Below are 15,608 nucleotides of genomic sequence, written 5' to 3'. Positions count from 1 at the left end.
TTTCTTAAAGGGCCTCATATATATATATATATATATATATATATATATATATATATATATATATATATGTGTGTGTGTGTGTGTGTGTGTGTGTGTTGTTTTGAAAAAAGAAAAACCGAATGGAAGTATGAAATAATCAAGGTTTCGTCAGTATTTCAGAGGACATCTTCAGGATATTAAAACGCAAAATGCAAGAAAAGAAAAAGATCATAGACCATACGAAAATGAGAAGAAAACAGTGATTGAATCCTACCCATATCGGGAAGGACAAACATATGTGTGTATATGGGAAGGAAATAGGATGGGTAGTAGCAGTTTTTTTTTCGTAATGTATTGAAATTGATCATTAAGATATTTGGGCATATTCTAAAGGCACGCAAGAAAAAAAACCAATAATCATGCCAGTCTTTATTTTATCATTGTGGTGTGAGTAGTTATGAATATAATCGTTTTTGTATGTGGTCTTTCTATGTACTTTGAAACTCAGATCGGTTTCTGATCTGATGAGGAGTATGTCTAGAAAAGCTAGGGAGTAGTCTTGTTCGGATTCATGTGTAAATTTTATAGATGGTTCTACTGAATTTACTTTATTTCTAATTTGTTCTATTTGTGTGTTTCTAGGGAGAAAAATAAGAATATCATCTATATATCTAAAATGCGTGGTGTTAGGAAGTCTGTATTTAAAAGAGTTGGTCTTTAAGAATTTAGAATATGTAACCCCCACTATCTTAATGGTGAATTTCAATACATTACGAAAGTTTTAAAAAAGACTACAGTACCCATCCTATTTCATTTCTTACGCAAAGAACAAAGCTACGAAAATACACTATAATATAAACAGACAGAAAAATAAAAGAAATACCTAACTATTAAACATACATTTTTCATCCCCACCCACACCAAAAATAAAAAATCTACGACACTCTTAATAGACTTGGTTTTCACTTGATACAAACAACTTCCACAACAATAAAACAGACATTAAAAACTACCAAGCACTCTCCCAAAACCCTCACATCCGACACCGGTATATATTCCATCCCATGTAACAACTATCAACAAGCGTACATAGGTGAAACACAGCGTAAATTAAAACTAAGACTTTACGAACACAGAAGAGATATAAGGAATGGTAACGCCCTAAATGCACTCTTTTGCCATTGTGCAAAACACGATCATTCATTTAATTTTGATCATGCGAAAATTATAAAATACGTGATAGATAGAGCTAAAAGAAGACTTTTAGAATCAGCACTAATATTAAACACTAATACTATTACGCAAAGAAAGGGCTTTTACCATTTAGCCCCTAGCATAGGGAAAATAATATTCAAAGAAAAAAATATCAAAACAGATCCTGGTTAACTGTTTGTCCTTAATCCTTAAATATTTCAACAAAATAAATAAGTTTAGAAAGAGAGAGAAAAAAAGTGTACATATTTATTTAACGCATTTTTACAAGTGTATATATAGACATTGAACAACCCAACCTTCCCATACACACACATAGGTTTGTCCATCCCGATATGGGTAGGATTCAAACGCTGTTTTCTTTTCATTCCGTATGGTCTATGATCTTTTTCTTTTCTTGAATTTTACCTTTTAATATCCTGAAGATGTCCTCTGAAATCGGGACGAAACCTTGATTATTTCATAATTTCATTCGGTTTTTCTTTTTTCAAAACAACAACGTCAACCATCGCTGGTATTTTTATTTTATTTTTATACACACACGCACACGCACACACACACACACACACACACACACACATATATATATATATATATATATATATATTGCTTACAATTTATTGTATAAATAATGTCGACGTTCCTTTAAGCACACTTTGATTATGGTAACTATTAACTTCTCAAACGCAAACTGGGGAAGTCACTTTTTTCACTTCGGTTGGTTGGTTTTGTTTGACGGCATATCAACCTCTTTTCAGGTTATTTAATGCCGAATCCAGTGAATTTGAATAAACATTTTTAATAAAATATATTTTTTCAAGTCGGTTTCCATTTAACCCATTGTTGGGACTCTAACAGGTACTACCACTCCGGGTCAGAGTGGACCTGGGAGCAATGGAAATTAAGCTGGGGCCTTACTATCGGATATAGTGTAAGGTCATATCCAGGACTTTTTCACTTCAAATTTATAATGGTAGGAACCTTGTTGTAATCTTGAAGTTCCAAACCTTTTTTTCTATCCGTCTGCTTAAATAACAACTTCGCTTTTTATTGCAGTACAGATGTATCTATTACACAATGTGTTCAGTCTAAATAATGCTAACCATGAAATGTGATGTAAAACAATAGAGCATATATTTACAAAACCACAATTCACTGTTACCGCATTTGGGCTGGTGCATATAACACTTCTCACTCTTAGGGCCCAAACAAGAGTCTGAAATCTAATAAGTCTCGCACTGTCGACCAAACTCCAACCTTAGTCTCATCCTTGCAACGTTACATCCATGTGTCTGTTTCACAAGTCTTTTAGTGAATGTACTCCGATGAATTCATAGCACTTGTCCTCCTCAACATACATACTCTCAGCTAACCGTACTAACAGCAAATTTCCACAGTGTACATTTTGTTGCACTTTTTAAAATGTTAGTTGAAAATTATATATCTGCAACATTAATTGCTAAGTAATAAATAAGTTTTTTTAAAGTGCAACAAAAATGTACATAACATAAAATAAATTTAAGGTACTTTAAATTTAAATTTTAATTATTATATTTTACTTTGTAGAGTTCATAAAAGTGAACTTTTAAAATTCATAAATTTTAAATTAAACATTGTACTTTTTAAAAATATGTTTGTAAAAAACAATTTATTTAAATATATTCATACCTTGAAAGAAATCTATTTTCTAACGCGTACTATTTCAGTCTAATGCATCATTTTTCAATGCTCAATTCACGAGGCTGAGTTGCGTTTTCATAAGACTATCCGTTCGGTCATTAACTGTTTCGTCCGTTGTATGCACTTGCTAGTAATATGTGAAAAAGAGAGAACCCGAGATATTTTGTCAATCAGCCAGAAACCCAACAGAGTCTACAAATATCTTTGTTGGCTGCGATATATTGCTGATTCTATGCAATTTTAGAAGCTCCAATCTCCGAAGCTTTGCTCTCTCTCTCTCTCTCTCTCTCTCTCTCTCTCTTTCTTTCTCTCTCTCTCTCTCCTTTTGAGAAAGGTGCCTTCGATGGAACGCCGAATCATTTTTTGCAGGCTAGAATGCTTCTCCTGGGGTGCTAGTACATCAATCCTATTTTTCGACCCTGGCGTCATATCTTCTCGTCGCGCGAGGGAAATAAATACCAAGCGTATGTTTGAACTAGTAAGTATAAATGTTATAGAGTCAGATAACAGTTGTATAGTGTTTTCCTAATGTTTCTATAATTTCTGGTCGCACGTTTGTCAAACGCGTACGAAATCATATACAGTTTTCAGTCTTTTTCTTTGGTTTTTAAATTCACAACAACGAATCATTTAGATAAAAACAATACAATTTACTTACCCTTATCGCCTCGTGGAAGACACAAGACAGACAGCGAGAGAGAGAGAGAGAAAGAGAGAGAGAAATAGAGAAAGCAAACGATATGTGAAATGGAATGGGGGTGGATGGATGCTCTCTCTGTGTTCTTTGTCTCTGTGTGTATTCATCTTGTGTTGCTCTTATACTGATATTCTTCAAATAGGAATGTCTATTGTTCTATTGTTATGCTTTTAGCCGATCCAACCCAGGTTAAAATGTAGGACGTTCGATGGTTTCCGTTTTTAGATAATTTTTCAATGACCCCAACACTTAGTCGCAACGTAGGTTGACGTCATCGATCAGCAGTCAGCTATCTCTGGCATTGCGTGTGTGTGCAATTACATTCGATATTTTACGCCGTTGCCCGACACCTATCGAACATAAATATATCTTAAAGTTTATGTATCAACTGGATATTCGAGTTAAAAAATAAATAACTTTCCGCCGAAAATATCAATAGTTTATGCTATTTATCCTTTTCTTTTTTTTTAGCATAAAATAATAACGAAAAATAATCCAATCATAAATTATTTTGGATGTAAAAATTAAAACGAATTACACTTTTGTAATAACGTGTTATTAAAATGCGAAATATATGCATCAAGATAAATATTAACCATTTTAGTACCTGCATACCCTAGTGTTTCATGCTTATGCAATCATCAATGTAGAAAATGATAATTAATGCTAGTCTACAAGGCCAACATTGACCATGCGGGTTAGAACTTTTCCTCCAAGCCACCGGCAATTAAGATTTCAATGAGAGGAAATTATCTTTTGTGAGTATTGCAAAACCAGATTATTTAATTCTCACTTATAATATTTTATTCATACTTTTGATAAAGTAGATTTTACACGTGTTTCGTTGAATAGCAGAATCTTACTAAACACCTTATCAAAGACAAAAATATCTTCATATGTATATATATATATATATATATATATATATAAAATAAAATAAAAATTACAATTAAATTTACCAAAATGATCCAAGATGGTAAAACTAAAGTATATTATAAATATTAAAGAATTAATATTTATAAAGTAATATCAGCCAGATGTAAAAGCTCGATAAAACCAAATAGGAGATAAAGCTTATAATAAGAACAAACAGTTAATAAAACATGTTAAAAAACACTTTGAAAAAAGAGTTAAAAACATATTTAATCTGAAAAGGAAACACTTGATAAGTGGATAGTCCTTAATCCGCGGAGTTACGAAGAATACTTTCCTTTTCATCAGAGGGTAGGAATTAGCAAAATGCGGGATCGGATTTTGCATACAAAAGTATTTGATGAAACTACAAGTAAGTCAAAGATCTTACTTGATAACAGAAAGTGAAGCAGAGGGAATATGATGAGGAAGAAGGTAATTACACGTGAATGGATAGTCTGGTGAAAGGTAAATAATCCAATGACGGTAACATCCAAAAATATAATTCCAAGAAAGTTTATTGAGTTTCCATTTGCACAAGTAAAATCCAAGGAAATCACGTAATTGAAAAATGGTCCAAAATAATCCAAAAGGCCGAAATCTATAATCTATGGAATAATTCACAAATATGTACAAAGAAAAGAAAAGGGGGAAATTCCAATAATAATTATAAAAGAAAAATAAGATATGCTTTTCACACGACTATATATATATATATATATATATATATATATATATATATATATTTAGTCATCCACTGTTTTACAGCTCATCAGTGCGGCTAAACAGGAAACTGCCTCAAGCTAGGATTGAAACCCGACCGCCTGTACGATAGTTAAGGCTCCTAACCATTACGCTATTGGCGGCTGCTGTGCGAGGCGAGTCGTGAGTTTAACGATGTGTTAACATCGTCCGAAATACCTAAGCTCGATTTGTTTACAGAAAGAGCATCGTTTTATACGTTAATGGTAATTCGTGTATCACTTCGCAATATTTACAACTTATATATATATATATATATATATATATATATATATATATATATATATATATATATATATATATATATATGAGATAACCATGAAATAATTTAAGTATATATATTTATAGCCGGGTTTGTTTCGTCTTTTGAATATCCATCAGTATGTATTAAACGCTTGTGTACCTTAAACTTACAACCCAGCGTCTTGAAACCCAACATTGTTAACCCAAAATCCAGGCGATTTGATGTGCGATCGAGGTGTAAATACGTTTTTCATACAAAATCACACTGGTCTAAACCAAGTGTAACGTAAATATATGGGCGATGTATTTTTTTACGTTTATAATAATACAAATTAAATATTTAAATATTAATTAATTGTAGCTATAGACACGCCCGATTCGTTTTTGAAGATTCATCAGTGTAGATTTAAACAACTTATCTACATATCTGATACAACTTTATTTGTAGAAGGTATTGAATAATCATTGTCGTATTTTTTAATTATATACTAAGTAGAGCCGTATATGTGTTTTGTCATACAAGGTTTTTCGTAACATAAATGCAATCATTGCTCAATCCAAATCAAAACGGACATTTTTCAGAAGAAAACCCAGAAAATATTCACTTACCTGTAGCAAAAAACATAAGGAAAAGTGCCAGTCCGATAATAGCAAACCACGTAAATGATACAGGACAATAATCGTAAGCCCATATCATGGAATCTTTAGAAAGAGTTAATGAAGAGTTACATGCCCCTTGTTCTGATACTAGATTAGAGGTGGCGCTGACTTTGAGACAATCGCCGCCAATGACGTCAGGCGTGTCTTCATAACAAAAACCGCAGTCTGCGTTTCGAATACATTCGTCACATTGTCTGAAAGAAGAATAAGGAAATAGCTGTGGTAAAATCTTGTTTATTCGGGGGAAAATTTTAATTTCAGTTCAGATTTCTTCTTGTGATCCACTGGGTCATAAATATCATTCGAAAATTATTAACGTATGCCATGTAGCATTTTTTCTTGCTTGACTAAAAATAATAAGTTTTGTTACTGTTATCATTATTCATTTTGTAGGAGTCTTACCATCAACAGCGATCACTCACTGGCAATAACCTGTGATGTTCCCTGGAGTCTGAGTGACAATAACTCTTCCCAAATTTTCGATGCTCTTCATCTCTTTCGATAGCCAACGGAGATGGTTCTTGTTATCGTGACATCTTCATACCCTTGATCTCTTATCGATAAAGGCCAGTGATATTCCTTGGAGTCTAGATGGCAAAAGGTCTCCCGAAGCCCTTGCGTTACCCCCACTTTTCCAATGAATATCTGTTAATGCTCTCCCTCCTCGGGCCTTCTGGGCATTTCATGACTCTTTGGTGCAGTGCCATTCGATGCAGATAACACCGTCTTTCAGGACCGCTTATTTTAGTTAACGTTTTGTATTATTATTCGTTCACAAGGAGCTTTCACACAGGTCTTCAGAGATCTTTCCCTGAACACAGCCTGTGGTGTTCCTTGGAAGCTGAGTGACACAAGTCCCCCCAGCGTTCCAGTACTCTTTACCTCTTTCGATAACATTTGCAAATAAATTTGCATTATCGCAACAGCTGCTTGCCATTGATTTCTCGTTGGCAGCATCTATTTGGCTTTGCTGGGAGTTGAGTGACAATAAGCCTTCCCCAAGGTCCCAGTTCTCTTCGTACATATTCGGCTGAGGTTTGGTCAGTTCATCAGTCTTTCCTGCCTCCTTGACTACTTGGTTATCTTGTCTCGCTCTTTTTTTTTTTGGAGGGGGAGCAGTGATGTGCAATGGGGGTAGGGTTGGGTTAGAGAACTTATAGATATGCGGTTTCAGTGTCCTTGGTTCCATGTAGTGTTTCATGTTTTGCCTTTGCAGCCTTTTGTCTGGCCCGCACTTGTTGCTCCTGTGTGTTAGTTTCCACAGTCAAGGGTTTTTCTTAATATTTCAGCTGTTTTCATGATTGTTGTTCGTTGTATTTTTCTATTCCAATTTCTCCCATTCTGTTTTCAAAGTTTTTCGGAATTGTTCCTAGTACTCCTACTATTATAGGTATTATTTTGATTTTCTTCATCTTCCATATCCTTTTCAGCTCTTTGCTCCGTTTTTCCTTTTCTTTTATATTCAGCCTGTGGTCATCTGGAACAGCAAAGTCTACAATTTGACAGGACTTTTCTTTCTTTATAATTATTACGACATCTGGTCTTCTTGCTCGGATGGGTTTATCAGCTTGTATGTCCATGTCCCTTATTATTATTATTATTATTATTATTATTATTATTATTATTATTATTATTATTATTAACGATACTTTTGCTACACTTGCTCGCATTTATTTTGTTTTTGTTTGTGTGTACATTTTCCTTGCCATCATCATCATCAGCAGCATCGACGGAGTCAAACTAGCAGCCGCAATGAGTAAGTGTTTTTAACTGAATTTTTCATTGCACTTTCAATTCTCGGTTGAAACGAGGACTTTTGCTACACTTCGGGTTTATTTTGTTTTTATTTGTGCTTGATAACCGGAAAAAGTAAGCGTTTCTGATTAGATTTTACAATTGAACTTTTCATACTCAGATAAAACGAACATTTTTTTGCTACATAGTCCCATATACTTACTCGTATTTTTGTGCATGTACATTATTATTATTATAATTATTATTATTATTATTATTATTATTATTATTATTATTATTATTGATATTATTATTATTGATATTATTATTATTATAATTATTATTATTATTATTATTATTATTATTATTATTGATATTATTATTATTATAATTATAATTATTATAATTATTATTATTATTATTATTGTTATTATTGATATTACTGTTATTATACTTAGTTAAGTGATAAAAAATGATGTAAGTGATTGCGCTTATTAACATTATCATTATTGTTGCTTTTATTAATGTTGTCATCGTTGTTACTAGTAATAGCATTGTTTTCGTGATTATCGCTATTTTTATTATCATCTATTATTAGTTTTTTGTCATCATTATTGTTATTATTGTTATCATTGCTATTTTTATTATTATTATTAATAATTTTATTTTCAGCAGTAGTAGTAGTAGTAGTAGTAGTAGTAGTAGTAGTAGTAGTAGTTTTATTATTATAATTATTATCCCCGTTGTTGAGGATTAGAATAGATATAACCACTGTCCCGGTGCACCGTAAAAGTCGACTAAAGGGAAAGTTGGTAGGGCTCTTTAACCTTGGTTTGTAATCCTCCTAGAGATGATGTCTCGATAAAACTATCGGTGGTGGTGTGACCATGAATTTACCAAGCCTATTAATGGGAGAATGTTTAATCAACGTATTGAAGATAACGGCGTGAATGAGGCTGCAACATATTGTTAAAGTTTCATGTCCGGCAGGTGTCCCACTGTTCAGCAGGGTTAGTCCATCGTCATCATGTATGATGTCACGCATGGATCAATTACAGGAAGGCATACGACATGGTTCCTCACCCATGGATCCGTGAAACACTATCTATATAAAGGTTACTGGAAATATTATAGGCCTTTTGATGACAAGTATGGCTCAATGGAAAACGGTTCTGAAAGCGAACAGAGAGGTGTTTGGGGAGGTGTAAATTAGACGCGGAATATGACAACGCGATTCGTTATTTCAACTTTTTTGTAATAGTGATGATGCCATTGAGCATCCTCTTGAAAAAATAGAAGCTGTTGTGTAGATTTGGGTCTGGTGGCAGACACCTCAACCATTTACTGTTTATGGATGATTTGAAGATATTAGGTAGATATTAGAAATTAAAACCATGATGTGAAATCAGAAAACTTCCGGTCACGCCGCATAAAATTAAACACAGAGCACAAAAAGACGAATTTATTAGTGCTACAATACAGACAGTTACAAATAGAAACCAGCAAATACTGTCTCGTTTCCTATGTGTGATATGAGCCTACGATATAGCGGGAGGATCGTCATACCAATAGCATTATAAAAAGGATAATGAAAGATTTTCAAATGTGTTACCTAGGAATAAACGGAATGAAGAACATCGTATGTAATTACGTATACTGGCCTATGATGGTCAAAGACATCAAAAACATGGTCGACTCATACAAGGGTTGGGATTTGACGGCAAAGGAAGCCCAACTACTTTTAAGCTATGACTTAAAACAGATCAACTCTGATCTAGAAGTCATAAAGACTTCGTAGGGCGACTGGAGGATTAGTATTACATTATTGTGGTGGACAGCTATCAAAACGGACAAAAGTGTTAAGATGTAAAAGATCCACTACAGGGTTAATTATTAATTTGCCCCATGAATTATTTGCTCGGTTTGGAGTTGTCGAGTATTTAGTAAGTGACTATGGAACACAATTTACGTCCTCAGACTTCAAGGAGTTCTGTGAGACGTTCCACATTTATCATTCAACGACTCCCTAGTGCCATTTGCGATCTAATGGGATAGCGGAACGCGTCGACACGTTGAAAGGATCACTTAAAAAAGCATGCGGAACACCCACAGAAATTGCACTGCAGCAGTTTTTATAGGTCTATAGGATCATACTTTATCTAAACACACCATCTTGATTATCCTTAGCGGAGACTATGTTCTAGCAAAAGATAAGACTCGTATTAGGAAAATTGTTACCAAAGCAACCAAAATTAAGGACCCTATTATGCATAGGAAACGCTATGACCAAGGAGAAAAAGTTTTCTACAAAACGTACAGAAAAAAAACACGTCTTTTGAATAACAGGGAACAATATAAAAAAGAAACAGAAATATGGTGTACATAATTCAAGGTCCAAAATTCACGCATAAAAGATACCTTAATCAGATAAGAAAGTGTTTGTTCGATGACCCAAACTATGCGTCCCACAAAAAAGAGGTGATTCAGACGATATATTACATTTTCGACATCGAATCATTCTAAGTAGTTCCAAAATTCCACCGACCAGGAAGGAAAAGGAAATTCACGGACCCTTTGACTATCGATCCAAAAAGTAAACAGTACTAGTACTCCAAGCTTGGGAGAGGAGTTCAATGGTGATTTACTCATTCACTCATAATAAACTCTGTTATACATTATCTAAACCAAATGGCTAATACTCCCGTGGGAAAATATTGTAACTATACGCAGGACTACAGACTGTTTTACTTAACAGTTAGAAATACTAGAAACTTTTCTTTTTATTCACTTTCTTGTACAATATATTCTTTTTACCTAAACCTGTTATTCGCGTCTTTCTTTCTGGCCATGTCCTAGGGTCACAACCTTTTTTAATTTCATAAATATAAAATATACTTATGTTTCAGATTTTCTAAGATGTAGATTGATTATTCGAACTAATATTGTCATCTTAAATATTATTCTCTTATAGTCTCGGTCGATGTAAGATTGCTGAGTTGCTCAAAACGCATCTACAGAATGTCGAGTATACTTTTGCAACAACGAAAGGATTAGAATTGTAGTACAAATAATCAAAACCAAAACAGACTGTTTAACTTTCAGTATAAATAACGCTATACAATAATTTTCTTATTCTTAGTTTATATTATAAAAACCATGTAATATTCTGTCTTATTCTTTACTCGTGCTATATTATTACAACTGTCGAACAATTTTTCTCATTTTTATTTTATCCAGAAGTTAATAAAATGACTAACATGGGAAAAGAAGAGACGCAGCCGGAATTATCAATTAGCACATTAGCAGCTATCTAACCATTTCTATCCCTATAAATCTATAAAGCTATAACCATAATTTGTCTCATTTTCCGATATGCGATAACATTTTTCACTGTTTGGTTATGCCATACAGGGTGCCAGGATGAATTTGTCGTCCTAAAGAAAACAACACTACAGCTTTATTTTAAAACTTGTATCGAAAAAAATCAATTCAGGTAACTTAATTATGTAATAGAGCTGACATCTATTCAATGTAGCCGCCCTCAGCTTCAATCACTGCCTCAATACAGCTCCGGAACAAGGAGTAGCCTTTTCCACAAGCGCCAGTGGGAGCTCGGCGAATACTAGGCGGATGCTGGCAATCAGTGTTGTTGGAGGTTATGTTGGTGATGTCCTCGGCGTATAACCAAACGAAATGGTCCAGCGGGTTCAGGTCAGGGGATAGAAGAGGGCCAGTGAGAGAAGAGTATCATTCCTTTTGAAGCCAAGCTTGGATATCTTTAGCTTGTGGGCCGGCGCAGAGTCCTTCTGCCACATTCCGGGTCTGCCAGCTGGTACCTGATTGCACCAGGGGATCACCACACTCTTCAGTAAATCCAGGTACACTTTGGTCTTGACTTTCAAGCCGACTCCGACGATGTGAGGTGGCATGATATATACCTCACTTGAAATCACACCAAAAACCATAACCGTGGCAGGAAACTTCGTTGAACTGTGTCCTCAAGCGTTGAACCGCTCGTATGTACATTTTGAGGGTGCTGATAGTGGTCCTGTATTCACAACTTTGATCAGCAGAGAGAATGAATTGTACAACGTCGCTTCTCCGATCTCACTGGTTGAGCATTTTGTCATTTTCAGACACATGATAGAAGGCTCCTATCGCTCTTCGAATTTGTACACAACTGGCCAACTAGGAAGTAGTCTGCAACAAAGAAAAGAAAATCGGCTTTCATCAAACGGAAATGGAATCCTGTCATTTTTAGAGCGACAATGTTATCGTTCCTTCTTGTAACAACTGTCTAACCATTTTTCTCATTGTTAGAGAGAAGAAATAATAGTCTTATATGATCATTTCAACTTGGCTGATAGTATAACTTCAAACATTTTTAACGGAGAGATAGAAAGAGAAGTAGAAAGAGAGAGAGGATGAAACGATAATATCATTTGCTATTTATGAAAAACGCACGTCTCACCCCAACAAGAATTCGCTTTCTTTTTTTCTTCATTTCACTTGTCTTTCGTTTTTCTAAACACAGTATAATTCCTATTTACACCGCATTCGAGACTACCCCAATATACAGGATCCCATTGCTGACATTGAAGATTAAGAATGCATGCTAACTATATCAATCTAATCTTTACCAAATCCCCATTGAACATTTGTCTTTCTGGAGATTAGTGTTAGCGTCGGTTAATAAAAGCAAAACTTTTACCTATATGTTGAACAGGAGTTATTAAAGACACCCTCTGTTGCGTTTGTCGAAGGGGAATATCTGTCCGCCATTAGAAACGTTGTCGCTAAATATAAACTGCTTATGAAAAGACCTGTAACAAAAATACAAAAATGTAAGTTTAGAACTGAAGTCAAATAAAAAAAGCTAAAATAATTCTTGTTCAAAGGTCGAAAGAGTCCTTTCTTTAAAGTAGAAATATTAGCTGGTTTCAGGCATCTCTACTGGAGGTTAGATGAAATCGCTGCTCGAATGTAGAAAGAATCGCTACTCGTAAAAAGAAATCGCTGCTGGAATATAGAAGTTGAGACCCAAAATCGATTTAGTAGCAAAGAAAAAGACTCTAGTTACAAAATATAAAAAAAACGAAAATAAATTATTATTCGTTTTAAAGATTTGATTTTTCTAAGCTTTGCTTACTTGTTTTTTTTTTGTATCATTCCTTTTGGAGCCAAGCTTGGATATCTTTTTAGTTAATGACCAATTCTGGATCAATCCTGCTCCGATTTTTTAGTTCAGTTAATACACGTGACAAGTGCGACCCACTCAACGGAGACGATTCGACACTAGCAGTTTTCTGGTGTCTCAAAAATGCAGCCAAAAGTATGCGACACCATATCAACCTTTAACCAGATGTTTTACCTCGGACCCGACTGGAAGAGTACGGAAATAAGGGCGATATTATTAGTTATTTGATTTTTTTTTTGCCGTATACCAGAATTGGCCCTTAGTTTTTGTCAGAGATAAGTTAGAATCTCAAGGACAAGCTATACTTTTTTTTTTATTTCCGGAGCAGGCTGTTAGCGGGACAGGAAAGAAGAAACAATAAACGAAGAAATATTATTGTCAAGTTGAAAAAAATATTATTGTCAAGTTGAAAAAATATTATTGTCAAGTTGAAAAAATATTATTGTCAAGTTGAAAAAATATTATTGTCAAGTTGAAAAAAATATTATTGTCAAGTTGAAAAAATATTATTGTCAAGTTGAAAAAAATATTATTGTCAAGTTGAAAAAATATTATTGTCAAGTTGAAAAAAATATTATTGCCAAGTTGAAAAAGTATTATTGTCAAGTTAGCTACGTTGAAAAAGATGGAATAGAGAAGCTAGTCAGTATAACGGGCTTTTGTCCATTGCCTCTTGGTCTAAAAATATCAGGAAATGAAAAGAACATCAGATCGAAGAGGAACAGAACTCACATTGTAGAAAAACTTAGACAACTAATATATATGCAGTAAAAGGTTTTAGTATTTCCTATTTATCGATTGTTTTGTGATTGTTTTTATTGATTTTACTAGTATTGTTGCTTTTTCTATTGTATTTATTTTTACATATGCAGCAAATATTAAGACTAGCGAAATGAGCGACAACGAGTCGGTGATAAGTTAGAATGGGAGACTATGAAAGAGTTCCAGAAACTTTTTAAATAACTATCAACCTGACCATCACCCATTCAAAAGAAAAATAATTTTAGGTTAGACAATAGTAAAGAAGTCTAATCAGGTTATGAAAAATGCGGTAGGGTCAGTCTCCGAATTTATAGAGATCCTTTGTATGGAAAAAACCGTGGCTAACTAGGACGAACTACGAGTAGAGCTTGTTAGGCGGCTTGCCAGGCCAGATTGCCGACAGCAATAAATAGTGAAAATTAACAAGACAAGAATTCAAGGAGGAGGAGGAGGAGTCCTAAAGAACTCGGAGACAGAAAACATGAGTTAACAATGTTTGTTCATGATAAAGAAACTCGCATGAATGGGTTGGTGAAGATCATCTTTACTCAGGTTTTCATCGATGGGAAACACGGAACTAGAAACGTAAAAAGAAGCATTAAAGATCGGAGAACCGACAGTTGTTATAAGACTTGCTCTCTGTCAACGGCCCCATCTCTAAAGAGTTCCTGCAAAATCTACGCAGTTACAACAACTGTTTTGCAATGACTTCATATGGTCATGAAATGCGGCGGTACATGGGCGGAATCCTTCTTTTGAAATCTAGGACTGGTTTGCAACAAAATTGGGAATCTGTTGCTACCTGAAGATGGAGCGGCAAAGTTTATTCAAATATACTTCTTGGATAGTTTTGAAGTTGGAGACTGATGTGTGTGTGATTATTTGGTAAAACCGATACTTGAAAGGGTCTGAATTATAATCGACACTGAATACATTTGTAATACATTATTTATTTAACTATAACATAAACTTAAATGTTCGTAATGAACGATTGAGGAACGATAGTCTATAGCGGCCATCTTAAAATGTCCCAGTCTGTTCTCCTGGTCTCGCCTAGCTGCCAGGCACAACTAATCTTTTGATGGAAGGGAGATAATTCTGCATTTATCCATTTATGGATTATCTCTCTTTGACCATCTAACACCTCCCCTTTGAAGATGATGTCTGTAAGATGTTTGCTGTGGGTCCACTTGTAGGACTGAGGTTGGTTTGCGCCTTGTTGTGATTTTCGTGTTGGACCGTCCTTCTTAGCCTTGTTTTGTTTCCTGCATGCTGCGGGAACACTCTGAGGTAATTCAAATGTGTCCAGTAAAATATTCAATGGAATGTCATTTGATTGTCTCTTTGGAAGGTATGAATGACGCAGTTGATTTGCGTGTCTGCCCCAAATAGATGATTGTACATCCACATCATATATGACTTTCCCAGAGCGACGTACTATCTGACCCTGTGTCCATTTTTCTTTACCATTTCGGTAATCTTTTGCCCATACGGCTTGTCCTCGTAGGAATGTACGTGATCTTGCACCATGATGACGATTGAATTGATTTTCCATCGTCCTGTTTCTCTTGGGGTGATTCTTTGGTGATGGACGAATTGCATCCATTGGTAAGCGCATCTTCCTGTTCATCAATGCTTCGGCGGGAGACTTACCCTCCGGGCAATTTGGGTTTGGTGTAGCTCTGTAGCTACTTAGAAATGTTTCTATGGTCTCTCGAGTAGTTCCTTCCCCCTTCAACTTCAAGAGTGCTCTCTTTAAAGAGTCTACGA

The 15,608-nt window shown here is 34.7% G+C and overlaps 1 protein-coding gene across 1 annotated transcript in view; it reads right to left on the bottom strand.

The window, feature by feature from the left end:
* Window positions 1-15,608, bottom strand: part of LOC145243694 (proton myo-inositol cotransporter-like) — a 59,548-nt gene that overhangs the window by 8,301 nt on the left and 35,639 nt on the right. Inside the window, exons 6-7 of the mRNA XM_080106752.1 lie at window positions 12,591-12,702; window positions 6,095-6,339 (exon numbers count right to left, since the gene is read on the bottom strand). Coding sequence (XP_079962878.1) covers window positions 6,095-6,339; window positions 12,591-12,702 — 357 coding nt within the window. The remainder of the gene's footprint in view (window positions 1-6,094; window positions 6,340-12,590; window positions 12,703-15,608) is intronic.

This window comes from Euprymna scolopes, chromosome 22, assembly GCF_053919585.1.
Source record: "Euprymna scolopes isolate OS-2025 chromosome 22, ASM5391958v1, whole genome shotgun sequence".
NCBI classification, from domain to species: domain Eukaryota; kingdom Metazoa; phylum Mollusca; class Cephalopoda; order Sepiida; family Sepiolidae; genus Euprymna; species Euprymna scolopes.
Note: the sequence above shows the minus strand (reverse complement) of the source record. Positions and strands in the feature narration are given on the sequence as shown.